The sequence below is a fragment of the Ochotona curzoniae genome, unplaced genomic scaffold (assembly GCF_017591425.1).
Source record: "Ochotona curzoniae isolate NIBS_2020 unplaced genomic scaffold, NIBS_Ocur_1.0 contig_3432, whole genome shotgun sequence".
Lineage (NCBI taxonomy): Eukaryota > Metazoa > Chordata > Mammalia > Lagomorpha > Ochotonidae > Ochotona > Ochotona curzoniae.
Genome location: NW_024465859.1, coordinates 1,173,381 through 1,198,099, shown reverse-complemented (window position 1 = coordinate 1,198,099; position 24,719 = coordinate 1,173,381). Strand labels below are relative to the sequence as shown.

General features: G+C 38.1%; 1 protein-coding gene across 3 annotated transcripts in view; it reads right to left on the bottom strand.

Annotated features, from left to right (window-relative positions):
- The window catches only part of PRMT3 (protein arginine methyltransferase 3), a 107,675-nt gene that overhangs the window by 60,381 nt on the left and 22,575 nt on the right, over positions 1-24,719 (bottom strand). For all 3 annotated transcript variants that reach the window (XM_040980010.1, XM_040980008.1, XM_040980009.1), the window contains 2 exons: positions 18,055-18,176; positions 2,780-2,879 (listed from right to left, as the gene is read on the bottom strand). In XM_040980010.1, the coding sequence (XP_040835944.1) occupies positions 2,780-2,879; positions 18,055-18,176 (222 nt within the window). The remainder of the gene's footprint in view (positions 1-2,779; positions 2,880-18,054; positions 18,177-24,719) is intronic.

Below are 24,719 nucleotides of genomic sequence, written 5' to 3'. Positions count from 1 at the left end.
AGACAAAATTAGTCAACTGGGCTTGCTTGACCAAAACTTAAAAACAAAAAACAAACAAACAAAAAAACCTATTTTACTGGGCAGAAAGAAAAGAAGTAAAAAAGAGATAGTAATTTTAATGAAAGAATAGGAAAATGAGAATACATTTTCTGAAGCATAAATAGTATTTTCTAGGGATCTGTTTATATTTAATTGACAATTTTATGAAACATTCTATTTCAATAAAATTAAAATATATAGAATGAGGGCTACATGTAGTCATAATATTTTATTATACACTGAAAATATGCAAAAAGACTGTAGGTGCTCTTCCAAAACACACTCAAAAAGGCAGCTAGCTAAGTCAGATGATGTCTTCGTTAAATTGTATTTAGTCATCACTTGACTATGTTTATGGACATCAAACCATCATTATATACATCTTATAGAAAATTACATTCTATAATGTAACAAAATATTTTAAGCAAATAAAAATGAAAATATAAAATTAAAAAAATTCAAAGCAAGTTTAAGCCTAAAAACTTGTTAATGTAAAAGGAAGGGGGAAATTTACTGAACACCTTGCTTAGCAGCAATGATTTAGCTTCTAAAATTGCTTTCTTGTGCAGAAAAATCTTCCCAAAGGAAGAGGAAATCCATGAACAGCTGCAAACAAAATATATATCTACGTTAAGTTGTGCAAACAGTTAGTAGACCATAGAAGAAGAAAACAGATGTATATCTGCAATATGTGATGTTTACATGGCTAGGCTGGATTACAAGTCCATTAAACATCTGTGTCTGATTCAAAGAGGGCATTTAGTTTTTACATTTCTTCACTGAAAATAGTTTTTAAAAGAATGTGTGTTATATCTTAAACCTGGCTCATCCTAGATTGTGTTACCTTACTGTGCCATTGATTTAAAAAAACCCTTCAAGTACAGAAGATTTGGTTTTACTTTTAGAATGCAGGTTCATGAAAACATAGCAATAGATTCACAATGGTCAGATATTTGTCACTTGTCCAATGCTTCAGCCAAACAAGGAGTATGAGAAAAATGGTAGATAAACTAAATTGCCTAAGATCACAGTGTCTAACACCAGCAATTTAATATCATGGCTACATTTCAACCCCACTTACATGTTTGTAAGAAAAGGTAGATAACAAGAGAATATAAACAAGTTATGTCTTTGTGGTGAGAACAAGCAAATCTTAGTTAAAACTTCATATATATCTTGACTTCCCTTAGTGAAGGGCTCCCATAAGCTTATCTTTGCTCTCAAACAATGGGATGTTTTCATTTTAGGATGCAGTGACTTGTATAAAAAGATCTTCTAGATTAATACAGAGGCCACCTGATGTCTTTTTAAAGTAAAAGTTGCCCTTTATATTAGAGTCTATCCAGAAAAGAAGAAAAAAAAAAAAACAGAAACAAAGGAAAATCAAAAGCAGGCATTTAACTTCAGAGATTAAGATGCATGTGTCCCACAGCAGAGTAACCAGGTTTAATCCTCCATCTCTGGCTCCTTCAGCTTCCAGGAAATGCACATCACAATGGAGAGCTCTAATGGCTCAAGGATGTGGTTTCCTCACACCCATATCAAAGACTTGCATGGTTTCCTGGCTCCAGAATTTGCCTCTTTCAGTTCTGGTTTTTGTGGGTTTCAGGGACAGTGAACCAGAAGATGGGCGTGCCCTGCCTCCTCAAATAGAGGAAAATCAATATAGGAAGTGAGTTACACAGAAGACATAAGATATGAGACATCCCCCAGAGCACTGTGGGGCAATCTGACATCTGTAATCTCAGGAAATATCATCTGTAGTTTAGAGAGACAAATTAGGGGATAGTGCTACAAGTCTCCAGACAAGGGTGGCTTGGTAGCTACTGGAACAATGACAGGCCAGAGCCACAAAACACAGAGCTTTTGCCAGCAACATGGCAGCAAGTAAAGTGAGAACAAACACACTGGTTTCTTCCTGCCCAACATCCTGTTAGTGCTTCCCACTGCGTTCTCCAAATCCAGTGGAAGTCAGTTGGAAAAGGAAACCTACTGGGTTAGTTTTCATTCTGTACAGAAGAGAGAAGTCAAGTGGATCTGAGGGCAAACCAAAGACTAATACAACATTCAGTAAAGTTCATTAACACCATAAAGAGTCTCAAATTCATTCACTCCAGCCAGGTCCTTATTTCACTCATTAAACTGATTTATCCAAGATTTCAATTGCATAGTTATATTTCCAGATTACCTTTCAGATTTTCAAGTGAAAACTACAAATATCCAGAATATTTTACTAGGCAAAACAAGAACTTCACAACTAGTTACCAAAGTATCAGATGTGGAAAAATATTAAAATGAGATAAAAGTCGTGTCCATTAGAAATATAATTTAGCTCATCCAAAACATGAGTGACTATATGAGTCAAACGAATAGTCACATACAATTAATGTTAATTTATATACACTTAAGAACAAGTATTCTACCTTGTCTCTAGACTCTAACAGCAGAATATGAAACTATTATTAATTCAGCAATAGCAGCAGCCCTATTTTCTGTGATAAAGGACTGGTTACATGACCTACCAGATCACAAAAGAGTGGATTCAATATGATAGCAATGCTGCAAGTATCATGTTGACTTGGATGAGATAGTCTGAGTAAGCCCTTGTTAGTCCTTGGAAGGATTAACGCGAATATTTAGGGCCTCACAAATTTGGAAAGCACAAAGACAGTAATTACTTGTTATACTTTACGTTAAAAAAAAATTAACAAGTGAAGGTTTTCTTTCTGGAAACACTTACCATCCACTCAGATATAATAATATCCACCTTTTCTACGGGAAGACGAACTTCTTCAATCTTTCCTTTGATCAATGTAACAGTATCTTCAAGCTTATTTAGCCTGAAAATGATCATAATGTACTAGATTAGCAAATGAAACAGATCCTTCAAGGTAATCAGATAAAGATTATTCCACTGAACAACAACAAAAAAATATACTCAATGTTTATTTTCTGGTCATAATATTTTTCATGAACACCCAACAATATTTCTGGTTGATACAGCAGTATGTCACAACATTTTAATTTTCTGCCTAAAAAGAATGCATGCATGTCACTAAATTTAGTACCTTAAAAATAATAATAAAAAAAGGTTGGAAACAGAGCAGAACACAGACTGCTGGGATCTGTGCAGTGGGTGTGGATGGCACAAAGGTGTGAAGAAAACAGCTCCCTGTTTGGCAAGGCCACGAGGAGCTTCCAGCTGTATGGCAGGGCCTGGCAGATGGCTCTCTTACCACCTTGACACAGTCTCACCCTCTTTTGCATGGACACTCTATCATCCTGCTAAGAATTCTGTAATCTATTGAGGTGTTGTTGTTTGCCCTGTGAGATGGTTTTTGCAACCAATGTGAGCTTGGGAATTAATGTTTCTGATAGTGTCTTGGTGAGAGGGACTTTAGCAATTTTTACACAGGAGTACAATTAAGCCCATGCTATTTCTGGACACCTTATTGTGTGCCTACCTATTGCCCTGGAATACGGCCCAAACATGTAGTATGCCTTCTGGGAAAAGGCTTCATAAGAATCCTACAAACTAATGGAAGTGATGCACATCAAGCTTAAACTGCTATGGCAATAAATATAGTTACTGCAACCTTAAAGGTTAACCTGTCCTTGCAACTCTTTGGAGCATAGAAAATGTGGCTGTTTTAGCCATTTTTAAAATTTTTCAGCTAAAGGAATTATATTGTGCTTTTATTAATATCATCGAGATATGCTTTTATTTACTGTTTGCTTATGGGCTTATAGAGCTTGCAGTTGTAGAGGGATTTAATGTTTGAAATTTTTTGTCTTGGATCTTTGTTTTTTCCTTTTAGATGTATTTCTTCCATTAAGTGATAGATAAGTTGTACAAACAGAAATGTCATGGGAATATATTACTAATTAGTAGGTAACTGCATGTGCCTTGGCCTTGGAGTTCTGGCTGTCACCTAATGGCTACTACTGAAGAATGAATAATGGCTTGCTTTGAAGAAACTGATTATAGTAGCTTACTGAAGTATCTTTAAGAGCACCTGGTTGACCTGAAGTAAAAAAAATTATTTAACTGAGTATCTGTGCATGTCGGCTTAGTTCTGAAGTTAAAGATAGTAAAATCAAACATTTGTGCAGAGGCTGTAATGTGTCTGAATAAATAAAAAGGACAGCTTTTTGAGCTGTTATGAGAGAGCACCAAGTGACAGTGTCTGTGTCTTTTCCTTTCGCCGACTCTGTACACCATTCTAAAACTCTGAACTTGGCTGGAATGAGCCTCCAGCAACAGACAATTCTTTATTACTTTGAAATGCAGAGTTCAGAGAGGAAGAGACAGAAACCGAAGAGAGCGAGACATTGTCCATCTGCTGATTCAATCTAAACATAGCAACAACAGGGTCAGGCTAAACACAGGTGCCAGGAACTCCATGCTTTTCTCCCATAAGGGTGGCAGGAGGGTAATCACTTGGTCCTTCTTCCACTGTTTCCCCAGGCATGTCAGTAGAAAGATGGGTTGGAAATAGAGCAGCTACCACTTAAACCAGGGCTCCGATATGTGATGCTGACATCACAGGTGGCAGCTTATGGATTCAAGGGGAGTACTCTGTCATAATGATGGCAGAATTAGAAATCAGATACCTTTAAAATCCCGTAATTAAAAAAAAAAAAATCATATTATTGGAAAGGCAGACAGAAGGAGAGACAGAGAAAAAGATCTTCCACCTACTGGTTCACTCCCCAAATGGCCGCAATGGCTATAGCTGAGCTGATCCAAAGTCAGATGACAGAAATCAGGAGCCTCTTCCAGATCTCCCATGAGGGTGCAAGGTCCCAAGGCTTTGGGCCATGCTCTACTGCTTTCCCAGGTCACAAGCAGGGAGCTAAATGGGAAGTGGAACAGATGGGACACAAACTGGTGTCCATATGCGATCCTGGCGCATGCAAGGCAAGGATTTAGCTACTAGGCTACTGTGCTGAACCCAAAACCTGTTATCTTCTTAAATAAGAGAATTATTTCTTTGAAAAGTAGAGTTACAGAGAGATCAAGAGACATATCTTCCATACACTGGTTCATCCCTAAATGAGCAGAACGACCAGTGTTAGGTCCTGCTGCAGTCAGCAGGTAGAGCTTCCTTGGGGGTCTCCCAGATGGGTGCAGGGGCCCAAGTACTTGGGTCATCCTCTGCTGCTTTCCCAGGCACATTGGCATAGAGCTGGATAGGAAAAGGAACAGCTGACACTCAAACCAGCAGCCACATGGCACTGCAGGCAGTGGCTGAACCTATTAGTTAACAACCCCAACTTTTTTTTTCTTTAACACTTGTCAGCTATATGACTATCATCAAATTTTTAGAGTTCTGAAATGATGTGTAAAAAAAGACAAAACCTGCCCTATTTACTTCTCAGGCTACTTTAATACGAGGATCAAGTATCTGTGAAAAGTAATATTAAAATACTTATTAATGGGGGTATTTGAAAAAAACTTTAGAACAACTACTACTAGTAGACAGCTTCAATTTTGTTGATAAAAACTCACTAAGCTAAGAAATTTCTTCAGCACCTTTGTAGAAATGCACACACATATGTATATGCTTCTTTCTGAACTTCAAATTCATCTCAAGACTTATGTCTGTATACTTAGGCCAGCACAACATCGTCTTGATAAGTACAACTTTAAGTTATAGCACAAAATCTTGTAGCATACACATTTTAAAATTTCTTTTTTTCCCTCCACCTAAAGATTTTCAACATTTGCTTGAGAGGCTGAGTGAGAGAGAGATTAAGAGGAAAGGGGAAGGAGGGGCAGCTAGGACTTCTGTATGCTGGTTTACTTCCTACAAGGTTACAAAAGCCAAGGCAGGTCCAAGCTGAAACCAGTAGCTTCACTAAGGTCTCCCACACCCAGTCTAACAATCTTTTAAGATAAACATTTAGACTAAAGACTATGAAGTTATGACTATGACCCAGTTATGCCCAGCACAAAGGAGATACTTAAAACAAAAACAGCAACAAGAGACTTCAGATAATTCATGAAGCTTAAAATATTTCCTATATGACCATTTATAGAAAAAAGTGTACCACATCTTAATTTACACCACTATAGAAGCGCAGCAGAGGAAATTAAGGATGCAGTTAGAAGATTTGGAGTTAAGTAGGTCCCAGAAGAGAAACAGAAGCATATGAGTAGCTAACAGAATTTTCTAAAAATGAAAAAAAAGTCATGCATCACATCAGAGGAATGTAATAAATTTTATAACTACATTAAAATTCATATACTATAGTGAAACTTCAGTAAACCAAAGACAGAAAAACCTGACAGATTTCTTGAAATGGAATAATGGCTGTTCTGACAGGTTACTTCTCCACAAGCCAGAAGATAGTGGAATGATATTACCAAGGAACTAGAACAGCATTTGATGAAGTTTCTCTTAATTGCCAAGTTATAAACATTTTAGACTAGTACGACTTACACTCTCTGCTGCAACTCCACATTTATGTTCTGCAAAAGCAGCAAGAAACAGTATGTGAACAACAGGGCACAGCAGTCACCCATTTCATTTACCAAAACAAGTGTCTGGGCTATGGGCTTAAGTCGCCCCACATCTATACTACAACAGCTTCACGATCAACTTCAATTTTATATGAAGGAAAAAACAGCTCCAAGAGAAAACTGCAAGATTCATTTTTTCATCAAAACAAAACAAAACAAAACAAAACAAAACAAAAATCCCACCAATTTGATTAAATTCAAGAGACTGAGGGATTCTTCAGCCAGCAAAAGGAGAGTATTAAAAACAAATCAGGGGCCCAGCGGCATGGCCTAGTGGCTAAAGTCCTCGCCTTGAATACGCCAGGATCCCATATGGGCGCCGGTTCTAATCCCGGCAGCTCCACTTCCCATCCAGCTCCCTGCTTGTGGCCTGGGAAAGTAGTTGAGGACGGCCAAAGCCCTGGAAGAAGTTCCTGGATCCTGGCTTCGGATCGGCATAGCATCGGCCATTGCGCTCACTTGGGGAGTGAATCATCGGATGGAAGATCTTTCTCACTGTCTCTTCTCCTCTCTGTATATCTGACTTTCCAATAAATAAAAAAATCTTTAAAACACACACACACACACACAAATTAGAAGGCTCTAGTCTTCTTGGAATGGTTGTTGATCAACCCTTCAGATGACGTGGCAAAACAGAGATTCAGAAACTGCCTAGTGGCCTGGCAGAGAGCAGCAGGCTTGAGGGGAAGAGACAACAACTTGCCACTCTGCTGCTGTCAGCACTTCTAATCAAACCCGTCCCTCATAGAGGCAATGATGGCAGGAGAAAAAGCTAAGCACACATTCTCTTCTCACTGAAGGCCTTCTTGTTAAGTATTTGCCAGGAAAGTAACGCATTTAAAGTTATGAGTTCCTAGGCCTGCTGTGATGGCTTAGTGACTAAATCCTTGCCTTGCACGCACCAGGAACCTACATGAGTGCTGGTTTGTATCCAACTCCCTGCTTGTGGCCTGGGAAAGCAGTAGAGGATGGCTAGGGCCTTGGGATCCTGCACCTCCTGCCCTAGAGGAGGCTCTTGGCTTCAGACTGATTCACCTGCAACTACTGTAGCCACCTGGTGAGTGAGCCAGCCAACAGAGGTCTTTGTCTCTCCTTCTCTATATATATCTGTCTTTCCAATAATAAATACATATATCTTTTTAAAAAGCTGTGAGTTCCTACAGATGACACAGGTGGCTGGACAATCAAGGTAGAGGCCCAAATTCTGAGTCATGTGAAGCATTAGTGGCACATACTCTGAGGACTCACAATCAGGGAGCTCTCTCATTTTACACTGTCTGATTAGAAAGGTTTATCTGTGTTTGATGATCAGTCCCCAAGTGTGTCTAACTAGACGCTCTCACGTGGTGCAATTTATCTGCTCCACTGGTGAAAACCAGCTGCAGTATACCCACATCAATGGGAGTAACTGCCCAACCCTCATCCCTGTATGTAACAAAGTCCTTCTGAGGCAACAGGGACTGCTGGCTACCTGATTTTTCTAACAAATTAAAGAAAAGGATAATCAAGCAGAGGGGAGCAAAGACAACACAAGAACAAAGCAATGATCAGGTAACTGAAGGGAGCTTATTGGGATGGTGTTTGAAATGTGAAAAAGAGAGGAAGTACATGTGATTTAAAGGGAGACATTACTAAGCTTTGTAGAATACAGTCCAAATCCTGATAGCTATTAAGGTTTTGGCTGGTGAAAATGATTGCAGAAAACAATAATATGAATGGCATCAAGGAATATATGCCAAGAGTTACTGACCAGGGCCATTAAGTATAGATGAAGGAGGGAAAAAAATTAAAATAGCTCTTCATGGGGTACATTTACTGGGGGACAGTCTTCCCCCTATCTTTTTCTCTCTCTGGTTTCAAAGGAAGGAAGAGAAGGAAGACAGAAATAAACCATCCCTGGACAATACTTCAAGATATACACAATATTCAATGCCCATACACACTTCCATACTGTTCATTTGTGCCTTGTTTAATAGTACCTTTCAGAGCTACATTCGATAAAATTTCTTCTGATGAGATTACTGCAGCTGTACGCTGATGGCTGACATAGTTACTGAGACTGTAACAACAGTAAATACTTCGGAGAATAACAGCCACATAAGTAAACGCTTTGATGAGGCTGCTCATCATCATCTGATTTTCCATTTATGAAAAAAAAATCTATAGGTTGCACATAGTTTCCTCAAATGGCTACTTACTACAACTTACTTTAGTATAAAAGCACTGGAAGTGAATGAATCCTGTCTTTGGAAATACCAGCTGAACTAGCACAGCTTTGATTTCTACAGAAATGACACTGCACTTTTTAAAAAGAGCAATTTTTTTTTAGCTACTCCAATAAAAACTGTCATATCAACCTCTGAGTGCAAATTCTGTTTGAACACTTAGTATCCATCTTGAAAGTTTCAACTGAATTTTCACATAATAGAAGCAAAGCATGATGAATTAATGCATACTGAACTTACAAAGGCAGAATGCATGCCCTTAAGAATATGTTCCGAAGGAAGGCAATAGCAGCATAGGGCACCACAAGAGCTCACGTGGTACCTCACAGACATCTGCACACACGTTAAGATGTTTACGGGTGTCTGAAGAAGTCACTTGACTCACTGGGGTCATGTGAGTGTACACAGCTGGCTCCCATGTAGATGTATGGGAGATAAATAGCAAGTTTTAACAACTGTGCACAGCTTAGGCTGCTGAGAACAACACAAGACAAAGACATTGGGAGGTCTTCAGAGGTGATGGTAAGGAGCCTCGTTCTACCTAAAGACATTTCACAGCCTTTAAATAAGAAATATGGGATCAAATTGATACTCTGCTTTTGCCCAATGTGATTCTGACACAAACACATGGGCACTGTTCATATCCTGGCTGCTCCTCTTCCCATCCAGCTCCCGGCTTATGGCCTGGGAAAACCGTGGAGGACAGCCCAAAGGCTTGAGATTCTGCACCCTTGTGGGAGACCTAGAGAGAACTGCTGGCTCCTGGCTTTGGATTGGCTCAGCTCTGGCTATTGCTATTGCAGCCATTTGGGGAGCGAACCAGTGGATGGAAGATTCATCTTTCTCTTCTTCTCTGTAATTTTGATTCCCAAAGAAAATAAATAAATCTTTTTTAAAAATTCTGATGAAAACAACTCTAAAGTTCCCAAAAATAATACAAGAGTGATAACAACTGTTTTTAAAAAGCATATGAAGAAGTAACAAAATTCTGATGTGAAAATGTACAATACAGGATGTAATATTACTTGCTTTCATCAGTTTACTATTTCAAGCACACCTACTACTCTTGTATTCCTAAAGCACACTAAAACGAATATAAAATTTACTATAAAATGTAAGATATCAACAAATACATGGATATTATGGAGGGAATACTGGAAATGCAAATACTCTGCTCACTAGAGGGAAGGAAAACATGATGAAGCTATGAAAAAGGATTCAAGGAGTTAGCACACACCAAGGAAAAGGACAGGTGGGGGAGGTGCAGCCATTCTTTACAGCTCCCTTTCAGTGTAGAGCCATGTGAGAAGGGCAGGACGAAGGAACCATCAGTGACCAGGGTCCTCTTCTCCTCAGACAGAAATCTTGTATCAGTTCCCTTTATTAAAGAATGTGGTCCTCCATTCATCAACGTGCCTCTTATGTGCCAGGTAACCTTCCATTTGACTGAGGCATAGAGGAAATAACAAAATAGAAAATCTCTGTCTATACTATGAGAGCTTATATTCTATGATTTATTTATCTATTTGAAAGTCAAAGTTGAGAGAGAGAGATCTCCATTCACTGGTTCACTCCCTAAATGCACACCCACAAAGGCTTGACATAGGCTACTCTGAAGTCAAGAGTCCAGAGGTTGTTTCGGGTCTCTCATGTGCGTACAGAGTGAATGGACTGTCCTCTGTTGCTCTCCAGTCACCTTAGGCAGCTGCATCAGAAGTGGAGCAGCCAGGACTCAAACCAGCTCCCATATGGGATGCCAGTGCTGCAAGGGGCAGCTTGACCAACACCACCATAGCACCAGCCCTGATTTTACACTCTAGTAAAACATTTTCTATGGATTTCATCTCCTATTATCCAACTTTTAAGCCAAAGAGTGATCTTTAAGAACTTCGTTAAAATGTGTATGATAAAAAAATTGTGTGACTTCAAAATTTTATGGCAAAACAAAACATTTTATATTTCATTTTTCTTCACGAAGCACCATTTTATACTAAAATGTGATAGTGATATTTGACAGCAACATCAAGGGTAATTTTTAGTTTCTTCTTTATCCTCTAATTATAACAACACAAAAGCATTTTTTTCATCATTTTTTTTACTCAAAGGAGAAATGGGTGGGGAAGTCAGTCTAGTAACATTACAAAGAATGGATGAAAAAGGGAAATAAGAGATAAAAACCAACACAAATAACAGCATCCATTAAGTACACATACATTTATAAGGGTGAGATAAAGGAATGTGGATTGAAGCATAGGTCTAGAAACATTAAGGATATTTAAGAGATTCAGAGTTGCTGGATAACAGAGATGTATAAATCCCAGGATTCCAATTTGATCTATGGAAAAAGTTAACACAGTAGGTCTGTTTTACTCAGTTCTTGTTTATCTCTGTGGCCACGAAATGATTCTTGGTTAAAGTGTAAACAATAGAATTTCTAGAACATTCACAGAACTGCTGTGTATCAATTTAATGATTTCAAACAGTGTCAAGGTAAGCCAAGTTGACAGTGTGCTCACAGTAAACATGAAAATTCATGATGCACACCTGGTGTTTTTCATGGGTTTGCATCAGGTATATGCTGACATAATCAGCTCTCTGAGAATCATGAGCTTTCATGACCCAAGAAACCATCTCTGGGTTGCAACCCCTTTCAGGTTTCTGTGTTTTGAATCCGGGAAGAAAAGTGTTTCCGAGTGACTCTTGCAGTGAAATTCTGAACTTGACCTTTATGCTTACGAGTATATTTTCCTTACTGTCCCCCTCTGTATCCTGTACTCTACCAACTGTCCCCCACTGTATCCTGTACTCTACCAAATCTCAGCTGGGAGTATAGCTTTAGAGTTTTGTGAGTTCTTCCAGTTAAATTACTCAACTAGGTGTGCTCATGGGATCACAAAGACAGGATCACTAAGTCAGGAAATTAAGGTATCATTTGGGTGGATGTGAAAGAGGAAATAAAGTCAGTTTCCTTATAACATGTCTTGTTCATTACCACGACTTTCAATAGAATCATATAGCTCTTGAACCGAAAAATCATATAGTTCTTAAACCGAAAAATGTTTGGTTTTGATATTTTACCCACATTAGTGGCTTGAAATTTTCTTCAGTTGTTTTAATTCACTGTTATTCATTTTAAAGTTAGAAAAAACATGAAGGAACATCCTTTCACAAATCTCTGTTGGTGTACTTTCTGACACTTCTTCAAACACTTCATGCAAGGTCTTAAAATTAGCTTATGGAAAAGGAGTATTATGAGAAAAATTCAAATTCAAAATTTTCTATACCAAAACAAAGAGATCATTTCATTTTCCATTAGCTTTTGAAATATCCTTATGTATCTTACCAATCTTTAAAAAATCATGATCTTCAGATATTCCAGGTCTATTAAAAAACCTTAAGTATCCACCTTGACTCAATTACAGAAGACTTAGAGATAACGAGATTATGAAGCTGAACTGCCTGTCCTACAGTATGGAGGACACTTACATAAACACTGTAAGAGATCAAAAATACTCCCCAGGCTTCCCTTAATGATTCCTTTCTAGCAGTATTCTACACACAAGGAACATAAAAGATTGCATTTTTAATGTCAAACTGAAATTGAAAGCACTGAATCATGGCCATTAGAATTGATGGACCGACTTTCTCAAGAAAACTCCCCTGCAACAATCCATGAGTCTAGATAAATCAGCTATTCTACGCCTATGTCAATGAGAAACCGAAGGCAGTCAGAGTAATGGCAAAAACATCACCAGAAGCTACTTCTGCTTCCTGAGGGTGAACACAGCATGCCATTGTCTGGCCATTCAGTAGCTTTGCTATCCTTAGGTGAGTTTATGTTTTTGAAATGATCATTCATTGCAAAGTTTAATGCAGAAATGCAGAATAACAATAAACAATTTTTTCCCTTCTATAAATCATTTTGAGTTGTATTTGCCCTTACTAAATATAACATCTTAGAAAAATCTATATTCTATTTTATTCACATTTGCAAACTTAGCAGCCAGATTCTTCTTAAACCCTAACACTCCAGTTTACATCAATGATTCAAATTAATCCCCATTTAAACTCATTTCTTCATAAATGCTAGATTGTTTTAATATGAAAATGAGGTAAAAATATTTTTAACACAACTTAAAATTCTTAGTTGCATGTATGTAAAAGCATTTATATATGTAATTTCAAAAAAAAAAAGGCCAAATGGAAACAAAGAATTAAGTAGTCACACGGGCAGGCTGGGTGAACATAAAATAGGGACTTGTACATCACAGAATACAAAATAGCAGACACAAATGCCTTGAGATCATGTCTACAATATTGACTACTACAGCTAATACCCTAATTCAACTGTATATTTTTCATAAACAGGTAGATTTTAGTTATTCTTCTCACACACAAAAAAACTGGAAAATGATAAACACATAAACTCCTTCACTATGGAACCAATCTTTAAAAATAAATAAAAAGTTGAGAGCAGAGTTTAAGTGAGTGGGTACAAATAAATATGAAAAAAGTCTTAACTTTCATGGTTCCTTTTTTCTTTTTAATTAATTTATTTTTATTGGGAAGGCATATTCAAAGACAGAAGGAGAGACAAAAATCCTCTGTCTGCTGGTTCACTCCCAAAGTGGCCTTAATGGTCGCAACCAAGCCCATCTGAAGCCAAGAGCCAGGAGCTTCTTCTAGGTCTCCGTGCAGGTGCAGGGTCCCAGGGTTTTGGACCATCCTCTACTGCTTTCCTAGGCTACAAACAGGGAGTGGGATGGGAAGTGGAGCAGCTGAGTCAGGAACTGGCACTCACATGGGTTACTATGGATGCAAGGCAAGGACTTTAGCTACTGAGCCATTGCGCTGAGCTCAGGTTTTATGGTTCTAAGAGAAGAGAGAAGGGGACAAAAACTAGTGTAGCAGATAAAGCCACCACCTGTGACACTGGCATCCCAAATGGTGGGTACCCGTATGAGTCTTGGCTGCTTCCTGCTCCAGCTACCTGCTAATGTGCCTGGAAAGCAGTGGAGAATGCTCCAAGGGCTTAGGACTCTGCATGTGGAAGCCCAGAGCAATCTCCTGGTTCCTGGCATCAAACCAGCCTGGGTAACTGTGGTCTTTTGCGAAGTGAACCAGTGCATGGAAGATGTCTGTGTGTCTAGCTCTCTCTGTAACTCTTTCAAATGAATAATTTAAGAGAGAAGGAAGGAAGACAATAATACAGAATGGATTTATTCAAGTAGGACAGATCCATCAGTTCTGTCTCTGGGGATGAAATGACATGCACAGGGCTTGGTACAATGGCTCATTTGGCTAATCTTTGTTTTCCAAGTACCTTTCAAATAAAAATAAATCTGAAAAAACAAACTACCATCAATAAACTTTGTAATTTCTGGTAACATTTAGTAAGCAGCCAGGCCTGTCACTGTGAAAGTGCTCTAAAAGGATTCAATTCTAACAACTATCTATGAGGGAAACACCATTTTAAGAAACACCATGGCTTCAAAAGGAAGGAATTTTCCTTTACAAAGCTAACTAGTCAAAGAGTCAAACTTAGAATTCATGTCATGTGAATAGACATGCTACAGTTAACTATGTCACACTATCACCTTATTTGGTAGATAAGGCCTTACTGACAATAAACTATTACATGTATACACACTCAGAAGCATGGTCATAAAAAGAATTAAAGTTTTATTACCCTACAGTGTAAGTTTCAAAATATCAAATGGAAGACAAAAGACAAATGCAACAAAAACTATGAAAACAGTCATTTTCTCACAATATGAAAAAGGCCAAAAGAAATCATTTCTGAAGAAACAGTGCAATGCTTGTTTATGCAAAACAAAATGACTTGTTTTTCAAACTCATCATAGATTCTAGGCACAGCAAAATAGAAGGTGAACACTATCTGGGAAAGCGCCCAAAGGAAATGACAGCACAGCAAGCTGTCTACAAGCATGAACGTTCCAACAGGCAGTTAATACCTGTAGCTCAATTTCTTTATGGGTATCAAAAGGATAATGTATGGTACTGGCATGATGGCTCAACTGGCTAATCCTTCCCAATGCAAGAACCAGCATCACATCTGGGTGCTGGTTCGTGTCCCATTTACTCCACCTCCCATCCAGCTCCTTGCTTGTGGCCTGCGACAGTAGCAGAGAATGCCCCGTAAGCTTTGGAACCTGGTACTCCACAGGGGGATCCTGGCCCAGATCAGCTGAGCTCCAGCCACTACAGCCATTTGGGAAGTGAATCAGGGGATGGAAAAATCTTTTTCCCTGTCTCTCCTCCTCTCTGTAAATCTGCTTTTCCAATAAAAATAAATAAATCTTTTAGAAACTAAAAATAAAAATATCCTATAATCATACCTACCTCAAGGGAAATTTAGTGGATAGTAATGTCACCAATTTCTATTATTTTATCATAGTATATAAAGACTGAAGGCTAGGTTGTAAGTGCACTCAGGCATCAGCACCTCAATGTCCTATAATCTGTTTACCAACATAAGGTAGAAGACTTTATTTAAAATACACCATAAAAAGTAAAACAAAAGACAGAAAAGGGGAGGGCTAAGAGATTAATCTAGCAAGATGGTAAAGTATCCAGTGTTGTGGCACAGTAGGATAAGATATTGCTTACAATGCTGCAGCACTACAGTACTGCTTCCAGTTGACCTCCTCTGCTCCCATTCCAGTTTCCTGATAATAAATCTGGAAAGGCAGCAGATGATGGTCCAAGTACTTAGTTCCCTGAAATCCACTTGGGAGACCCAGATGGAACCCTTGGCTCCTAGCTTCAGGATATCCCGGATTTGGCTGTGGTAGTCATCTGGGAAGTGAACCAACAGCTGGACTGGCAGTGGGGCAGCTGGGCCTAGACCTGGCACCCACACAGCATGCTATCACCAAAGGTGGGAAATTAGCCTGCTATGTCACTATGTCAGCCACATAATGTAATTTTAAAACGAATTATTCTTGCTGGAAGCTCATCAATATGCCACAGACATAATTCAGTTCCACTGTTCTGCTCCTTCAGAGCCATACACCTACATTAAAGGTGATAAAGTTTAGATGTTCACAAAGAAAAGACACTAGGTGTGTGTTAGAGTCGTGGCATAGCAAACAAAGCCTTAGATGCTTGCAGTCCCGTATAGGCCGGTGTCTCTCCCAGTGACACCATTTCTGATCCAGTTCCCTGTTAGTGGACTGAGAAAAATGTATTTGGGCTCTGGCACCCACATGGGGGATTGGATGGCGCTCCCGACTCCTGGCTTCAGCCTGGCCCAGCTCTAGCTGTTGTGCCCAGCAAGGAGTGAATAGAAAGTCTCTCTCCCAGTCACTCCCTCCCTCTCTGTAACAATGACTTTAAAATAAATAAATAAAACTTGTTTTAAAAAAGAACCAGAAATTGATTTCTCTTTATCAGTAATTTTTATCACAAATAGCATCCTCCTTATTTTAACTAAAAATTAAAAAGACACTTCAGAAATATTTTATAAGGTTTCTATAAGGCTGAACACCATATATTCTAGGACTAAATTCTATATACAACAAATTTGAATGTAATTAATGCACAAACATGTTTCTATTAGAAATCAGGGCTTCCGTGAAATAAAATGAAAATGAGTGTTACCACAATTCTTTTCCATGGGTTTTCCCTCCAAAATCAAGAAATTAAGGGCTGGTGTTTTAGCACAGTGAGTTGAGCTGCTGATTGTAACACCAGCACCTGTTTTCAGTAGACATGTGAGTCCTGGCTGCTTTGCTTCCAGTGTAGATCCTTGTTAATGTACCAGACAAAGCAATGACAATGCCTCTGCTACTGCATGACTGAATTCTGGGCTCTAACTTCAGCCTGGTCCAGCACCAGCTGTTGTGGCTACCCTGGGAGTAAACAACTAGATGGAAGCACCTAGTCCCATTTTGTCATAAATATTAAAAAATGACAAATTCATTTATCAACATGTTCTTTCATGACTTCTAATAAAAAGAGCTTACTATAATCTTACCATTGGCAAAAATTTTTAATAATTCTAAAACGATCCCTGCCTTCAAACAGTAGATCTCACATGAATCTAAAAGGCAACTGCCAGAGAAACTGAAGGTACTTTTTAAAAATCCACAAAATGATAGTGTAGTTAACCACAGCAAAAGATCTAGGAAAACAAACTTACTAGATTCTAACAGGTAGTACAGTGAGGACACCAGCAAATCAACCTGACTCAAATCCACGCTTTCAAACCATAATACATCTTTATCACCTCTGCAATATCTACAACATTGCAGTTTTACATAATTTTATTTCATTAACATATTACTTCTTTTTAAAATATTTATTTATTTTTATTTGAAAGGCAGATATACAGAGAGGAGGAAAGATAGAAAGATCTTCCATCTGATGGTTCACTCCCCAAGTGGCCACAATGGCCAGTGCTTCACTGATCTGAAGCCAGGAGCTCTTCCGGGTCTCCCACACGGGTACAGGGTTCCAAGGCTTTGGGTCACTCTCAACTGCTTTCCCAGGCCACAAACAGGGAGCTGGCTGGGAAGTGGGGCTGCCAGGATTAGAACCAGCGCCCATATGGGATCCCCGTGCGTGCAAGGAGAGGACTTCAACCACCATGCTATCGTGCCAGGCTCTATTTATTTCTTAAAAACACTACTTATCCTGCAAATTACTGGTAGTTTCCAAATCTAAAATACTTGTGTAAAACACAGATCAAAGAAATTTAATATTATAAACTGTATTTAATAAGCCTTCTTATTAGAATATAAACTATAAAAATCTATTGTTAATTAATCTAAACTACCCAACAGAAAGTACTTTTACAAAATCAAATTAAACATTATTTTTGAAGCCATTTTGGAATTTACTTAGGGGTAGGCATTGTCACAAAACAAAACCATGAGCCTTGGTCTTAAGTCTAACTGCTATTCGTGAAACAAAATATTACTGATGTAATTAGTTCAGTAAACTCCTGTCAATATTATCCTACATTCCGATGACTTCTTTTATACTGAACTAGCATATTCATAGACATTACTGAAAATTAAAAAAACTATTTATAATTTTTGTTAATTAGAACTCTAAATGATTATTTAGCACCAAAGTTCAAGCCTGTCCAACTACATTCAATTTAAAATCTTACTATGAAATGAATTTTTATTGAGATAAATGTCTTAAAGCATTGTATAGGTGCTAAATCCAAGAAAATCTATAAATAATAATTATATTTTTAAAATATTTTGAAATTAAGCGTTAAAATGCATCTACCTTATGATATCCATTGCCTGGTACAATATCTCTGATTGATCAACTCCAAGAACCTTCTTTGCCCCAGCTTTAGCAGCAAACATAGAGAGAATTCCAGTTCCACACCCAACATCCAAAACTACCTGGTGTAATAAAAACAAAAAACAAATGTTATCAAAGAGGTCTCCATTTTAAGATCCTATTTCTACAGAGTAACATTTCTGACTAAAAAAAAAAAAAATACGACAGGAAAAGCTTTTAATTTTTTAAATTTAATAATTTTTAAAAGACTTATTTATTATTTGAAAGGGAGAATCATAAAGAGAAGGACAGAGAGAGAAAGATCTTCCATCCACTGTTCACTCCCCGCGTGGGTGTAGCACCCAGAGCTGAGCCAATCCGAAGCTTGAAGTGAAGAGCTTCTTTTGGCTCTCCCACATGGGTCCAAGGGTCCAAGGAGTTGAGCCATCCTCTGCCGCCTTCCCAGGCCATAAGCAACAAGCTGGATTGGAAGTGGAGTAGCCAGGACACAAACTGTCACCCATGTGGGATGCTGGTGATTGCAGGAAGATTAGCCTGCAGTGTCACCGTACCAGCCCCTAAATCTAGTAATCTGTACTTGAAGAAGACTCAAGATATTACAGTGGACTGTTACAAATAATCTGCTACCCAACCGTGTTAAATTTGAGATGTTTTACATGTAACAAGCAATTTTTATAGAATTCTTCATAAAGATTTGCTGCTTTTAATTCTATTTTAGAGAGGTTCTAATTTGGGATCAGTAACTAAATTTTAGGAGAAAAAAATTTTAATATTGAATGGCAAAAATCAACTGAAACAGAAATGCTTTATCCAAAACAAATTTTAAAGGGTTATAGATGAATTAACCTTACAGAATTTCACAATATCCTACCCCCAAAATCAATTAACTAATTTTAACAAATGCCAGAAAACACAAGAATTAAACCTCAAAATTCAGTAACTGGATAAATTGTTATAAAAATAACACTTAATTATTAGCCAAAGAAGAGTATTAAGAAGAACCGGAGTTGAAGATGACACCAGGGCAAGTGGAAAGCAGCTGTTTCTACATCAAGAATCTCAGTAGGCTTTCTCAGAACGGTACAATGATATCTGCTTAATTCGTAGCAACAACAAAAATTAGTTGTCCCAAAAACATCAAAATTCTTAGAAGTATGCTACTCTGAGACTCCTGAAAATCTCAATGCTTTATACCTTTTATTACTAATGGCCTAATATCTTAGACACTTGTCCCAAAATATGAAATTATTTCCATGCCTTCCCACTTTAAAGATTCACTGAGCATGCATTATCTTAGTGCTGGGGCACAGCAATAAACAAGACCAAGTTCCTGCCCTAATGGTGCACAGTCAAGTGAGAGAGACAGATAACAAACAAACATAAAAAAGCACCTAGCAATGACACTACAAAGAAAATCAAGAAGCAGCTACAAAGATTGGAATTTCAGATACGACTGAGAATACTTCTCGGATCCAGCTGAGAGCTGTGAATGAAGCAAAGGGGTGATGTGCCAAGAAAGAACCAGCTTTGGTACATTTTAGTTACAGAGGATATTAAATGCAAAACCCAAGATCCTAAGCAATTCAAGAAGACTAGCCAAGCTGAGCAGGTAGATGTGTGTCTGTCTCTCTCACATACACACATAGGCCAAACTGAGGTAAGAGAATCTGGAACTACATTACACACAGACTCCAATTTCATACTAAGCAATGAAAAGCTACTCCAAAACAAAACAAAACAAAACAAAACAAAACAAAACAAAACAAAACAAAACAAAACAAAACCACTTAAAACTAGCAATCTATTTTTTATTAGGTATTATATTCATAGCTTAAACATGAAAAAGGTTCTTATTTATCCTTTAGGAGAATTGTTATTCAGATTACAATCCAATCCATGTTTTCCCATCTTTTTAGTAGAAATGGTAGTGTGGGAGAAACCTCCCAAAATAAGAAAAGGAGGAAAGAAAAACCTGTTAGGGACTGGAATGTAACCACTTGCCTGTCACTGTTTTAACACCTACTCCTCAGCCCAGTGGTGCTGCTGATGCGAAAGCAGTATACAGCTCAGCACAAGTGTGGAAAAAATATTAGGTGTACTAAAGGATTAAATTAATTAAACATTATCAGTATTTGTGCATGAATTTTTTATCAGTTCCCATAGTCACCATGTAATATTAAGATATCCAATCAATCCAAGTTAAGTTTACAAAAAATTATGGGAGAGCAAGTAAGATGAAACAATAAGCAAGACCATCAATAAGTGCACATGTAAAAGTCTCCCTTTGTATTCATGATTATAATACTAACACATTGAAGTAATTTTGTGGTTGATCTGTTGGGTACTACAAATACACCTTCTGGCCAAACTCTGTGTAACTGTTCTCTTCCAGTGGTAGCTTATGTGAGGTTAAACAACCCATTTTCATATAGAGTCCCCCAAATACCTACTGTGTAACAGATTTAGCACAAGGTGAAAACATTTGGAGTTTTTTACTACTGTTAATCTAGTGTTTTTACACCTTATTTTATTTTTCCTCAAGATTTTCTATTTTTAGACACACATATGACTAGAATTAATATCTTTACCGACACCAACAGGACTATCTTGTACAAAAGGAAGTTTTAGTAATTTGGCAATTCACCTTCAAAGAAAAATGCTTGTTTTAAAGCCTCCATCTGTTTTCAATTAAGAGAAACCAGCGATCCTATCTTATTTATTAAATGTCACAAATGACAAGCCCTAGCTTGTCATTTTCATGTATTGTGTTTTGGTTAAGTTTCAACAATGAGAATTCAGATTACTGTAATAGATGATAAGCAAAATTACTTTCTACAAATGTGAAACTTTTCTCTGGGAAAGGGAGTGGGAAGGAAGAGGCACAACATGGTGGACATGGACACAAAGCTGTGCATTCAAGGCATGTTTTGGTCACTTCTTCACTACATGACGGGTCTTTCTTATATATCTCACTAAGCCTATAAATCAATGTAAATTCGAAAAAACATTGACCTTTAAGTGTCATAAATATATGCAATCCTAATTATAGTCTCTACAATACATGTGCACATTTTTACAGGCTAACATAATACACAAACTTGTAGAAATCTCAAGTTAAGCAGTTAATTTTGCCTATAGCGGACACTATCTTCATAAATATTCAGTGAATCCATGAATAAAAGTACTATAACTTTTGGAAGCTTTAAAACAAGTTTTAAACAAAAAATCAGCAGCAATTATATGAAACAGAAGGGATTAATCCACTACTTTCTTTTGCTTTTTGTATCAGTTGCTTGAAAAGCACTTAGAAGCTGACATGAGGTTTTCTATATATTTTCCAAGAATTTGTTTGCTGATTTTAGCTTCAGATTTTCTTCCTTAACTGCATCTAAAATTTAGTTTGTATATTGCTTTGTATGGGAATAATGTCAGAAGTAATAAAATGTTCTAGGACAAGAGATCAACTAATATAGTTTATGATTATTAGATTTTGTTACTTTTAATCATGGAATAACCTTATGTGTTAGTTTAAGATTTGATGAGTAACATCAGCTGTATGAGTATATTATAGTTACACTGCAAACATTTTGCATTCCTTTTGTGAACTAATAGCAAATATTTAAACTGTGTTGCGATTCTGTTTTTTGTTTAATAAGACTGTTTTAGAAAAAAAAAGATACCCATCAAAAATGTGCATAACTATATATGGGATACAAAGAAGCTAAAAAGATACACTAAAATTGCCGCTCTGGTTCTGGATCAAGTCTTTTTTGATACAAATCTAACTGAGCCCCATGCTGGCATATAAAAAATAATAAGACTGCTTCCTGTTGAAAGCTTTGGTGTCTCATCTCTCCGTTCACAAGACCTTAACAGCTGTTAATTATGCCTACTGCGTTATATTTGCTCCTTTTTAATTTACTTCATTTAAACCTCTTTTTATATCACTTTTTAGAATTCCTTTTTTTTTAATGTAACTATGTAGGAGTCCATATTACAGCTGTATCATGTTCTACAAATCAAGTTCCCTACTGAGGAATACTCAGGTAGCTTTTCAAATATTATTATGATTAATGCTGTAAATAACCTCATACAGAACTCCACACTGCCGTAAATAAATTTATAGGATGCACTCCATGAAAACACTGAGTCAAAGAGCATATACATACTGGTAATTCTGCTAGACATTACTAAATTAGTATACACAGCTCAATTCTAGTCTTGAAGGTTCCAATGAACAACGTGTCGATACCGATTACTTCAGTGATGACACTATTCTACGGAACACACAGAAATTTTTCGTATCAAAATAAACTTGTAGAGAGAATCAAGATGGCAGAATAGGGTAAGGACACGTTTAAACAGACAGAAAAACATTTAATCAGGATGAAGCAGGGAGGACATATTCAAGGAAATAGGAGAAGACAGAACAACAGCAGAGGGGTACCTGGAGACTGACAGACACAGGAATGCAGCAGACACAGCAGTGTGGTGTTGCAGTGACTGATACTCCAGCAGCATTCAGCTAAAGGCAATCTGAACTCCACCAGCAGCTGGAACTCCACCAGCAACCAGGTGGGAAGGGACTTTTCACTGGGAGCCTGGGAGGTGAACCCAGAAAAAGAACTGTCCATCCTGCTGGTCCGGTTGATTTGACCAGGAGCAGAGACAGAGCAGCAAATCACAGACGGGCAGTGCGAGAACAGGGTGGATTTCACAGCCCAGTCAGCCCAATAGAGCAGAATTGGGTGCCATTATGTGTTAAGAGGCAAAGGTAAGGGAAAGGACTGAGCATGTGCTGAGCTGGGAGTGACTCATTTCTGACTCAGTGAACTGCAACGACGTGGCATTCTATGGGTTCCGTCCGGGGCAGGTCTGGGTAGCCCTTGGATCTGACAGCCAGCAAATCAAGAATTCCAGTAGTGTTACATCAGGCGTACACTGTGGCAATAGCTTTAGGACTGCAGGGGACAACAGCGAACTGTGCATGTGCTGATCTCGTGAGAACTCACTGAGTTCAGCGAATTGCACTGGTCCCACAGGAAAATAATACTGACTGTGGCATTGAACAGGTCAAAATAGGTCCGTGTGGCACCCAGACCTAACATCCAACAGGTTCCGGCAAGATCAGTGCCACCAACAACCTAATTATATAGGACACCTGGTGTCTCTCTAATCCTGGGACCTGCTCCAACTGGAAGTGGGAGAAAGGTTGCAGAGACAACAGTGCAGCCACAGCACGGTATCACAGGAGGTGGAGAGTGGTGAGCCAGGAGCTGCAGCTGTGGAGACCACGGTGGAAATCTGACATTAGAACCCAGACCTGGAACTCGCTGGAGGTTGTGGCACAAGTGGCTGCAAGCAAAAACTTGTGTACCAACTGCAATAAATAAAATCACATTGTGGACCTGTGGGTGACATAGCTTAGAAACCTGCCCCAAGGAGAAGACTCTGCTAACCAAAAGTACAATGATCAAGAGCAAAAGAAGAGACAAAGGCACAATGAATATTACTGAAAACTCCCAAGCAAAGGAGCAAAACCCTATGCCAACCTCAGAGTTAACAAAGGAAGACATCGAGAAAATGGGGGACACAGAATTCAGAAAACTCATTTTAAAGATTCTGATAAAAAATGAGAAGCTCATGCAAGAGCTCAAAGAATTTAAGGAAGCAGTAAAGCAAATCAAGGCTGATATATCAGAAATTAACACAGTAGAACAAATTAAAAGTACAGTGGAGAGTCTCCAAAATAGAATGAAGCAAGCAGAAGAAAGAATCTCAGAATTGGAAGATATTTCCTATCATCAGGGGGAAGCAAACAAAAAGCTGGAAGCAGAGCTGGATCAGGCCAAAAAAAGTATTCAAGAATTCAAAGACACTATTAAGAGGCCAAATATAAGAGTTATGGGAGTTCCAGAAGGTGCAGAAAGAGAAACTGGTGAATTCTAGTTAAATTTAATGAATATACAGTTTCAGTTTTATAAGAAATGCATTCTGGAAATGGGCAGGAGATGATTACATAATGGCAAGGATGCGTTTAATACCAATGAACACTTAAAAATGGTTAATATTAAGGAGCAGGCTTTGTGGGACAATGAGTTAAGACAATGCCTGTGTCACAGGTATCCTCCTCAGGTACCAAGTCAACCCCTGGCTGCTCCACATCAGATTTAGCTTCCTGTTGATGTATCTGAGAATACAGAAAATGTCTTAAGTCGTTGGGCCCCGCAACCCAGATGATGTTACAGGTTTCTGGATCAGCCTGGCCTAGCCCTAGCTACTGTGGCCATCTGGGAGTGCACCAACAAGCAGATCTCTCTCACTCTGCATTGCAATAAATAACTAAATCTAATGTTTTTAAGATGGTGAAAATGGCAAATAATACATTGTGTGTATTACTACCACAACCACAATAACAAAATGAAGAGTAAAAACGTTAACAAGCAATTATCTCTATAAAAAATCTGAGTGAATAAAGTATAGAACACGTACTCCAGAGTATGTTTTCTCTGATAAAACAATATATTTCTATGCATACGTTATATATACAAACACACACAAATCTATTCAATTCTAACTTAATCTCCAGTCGCAAAAGTGAACTTCAGAAAGGGAAAGTAATAGGACTGGAGTCATCCAGTTGG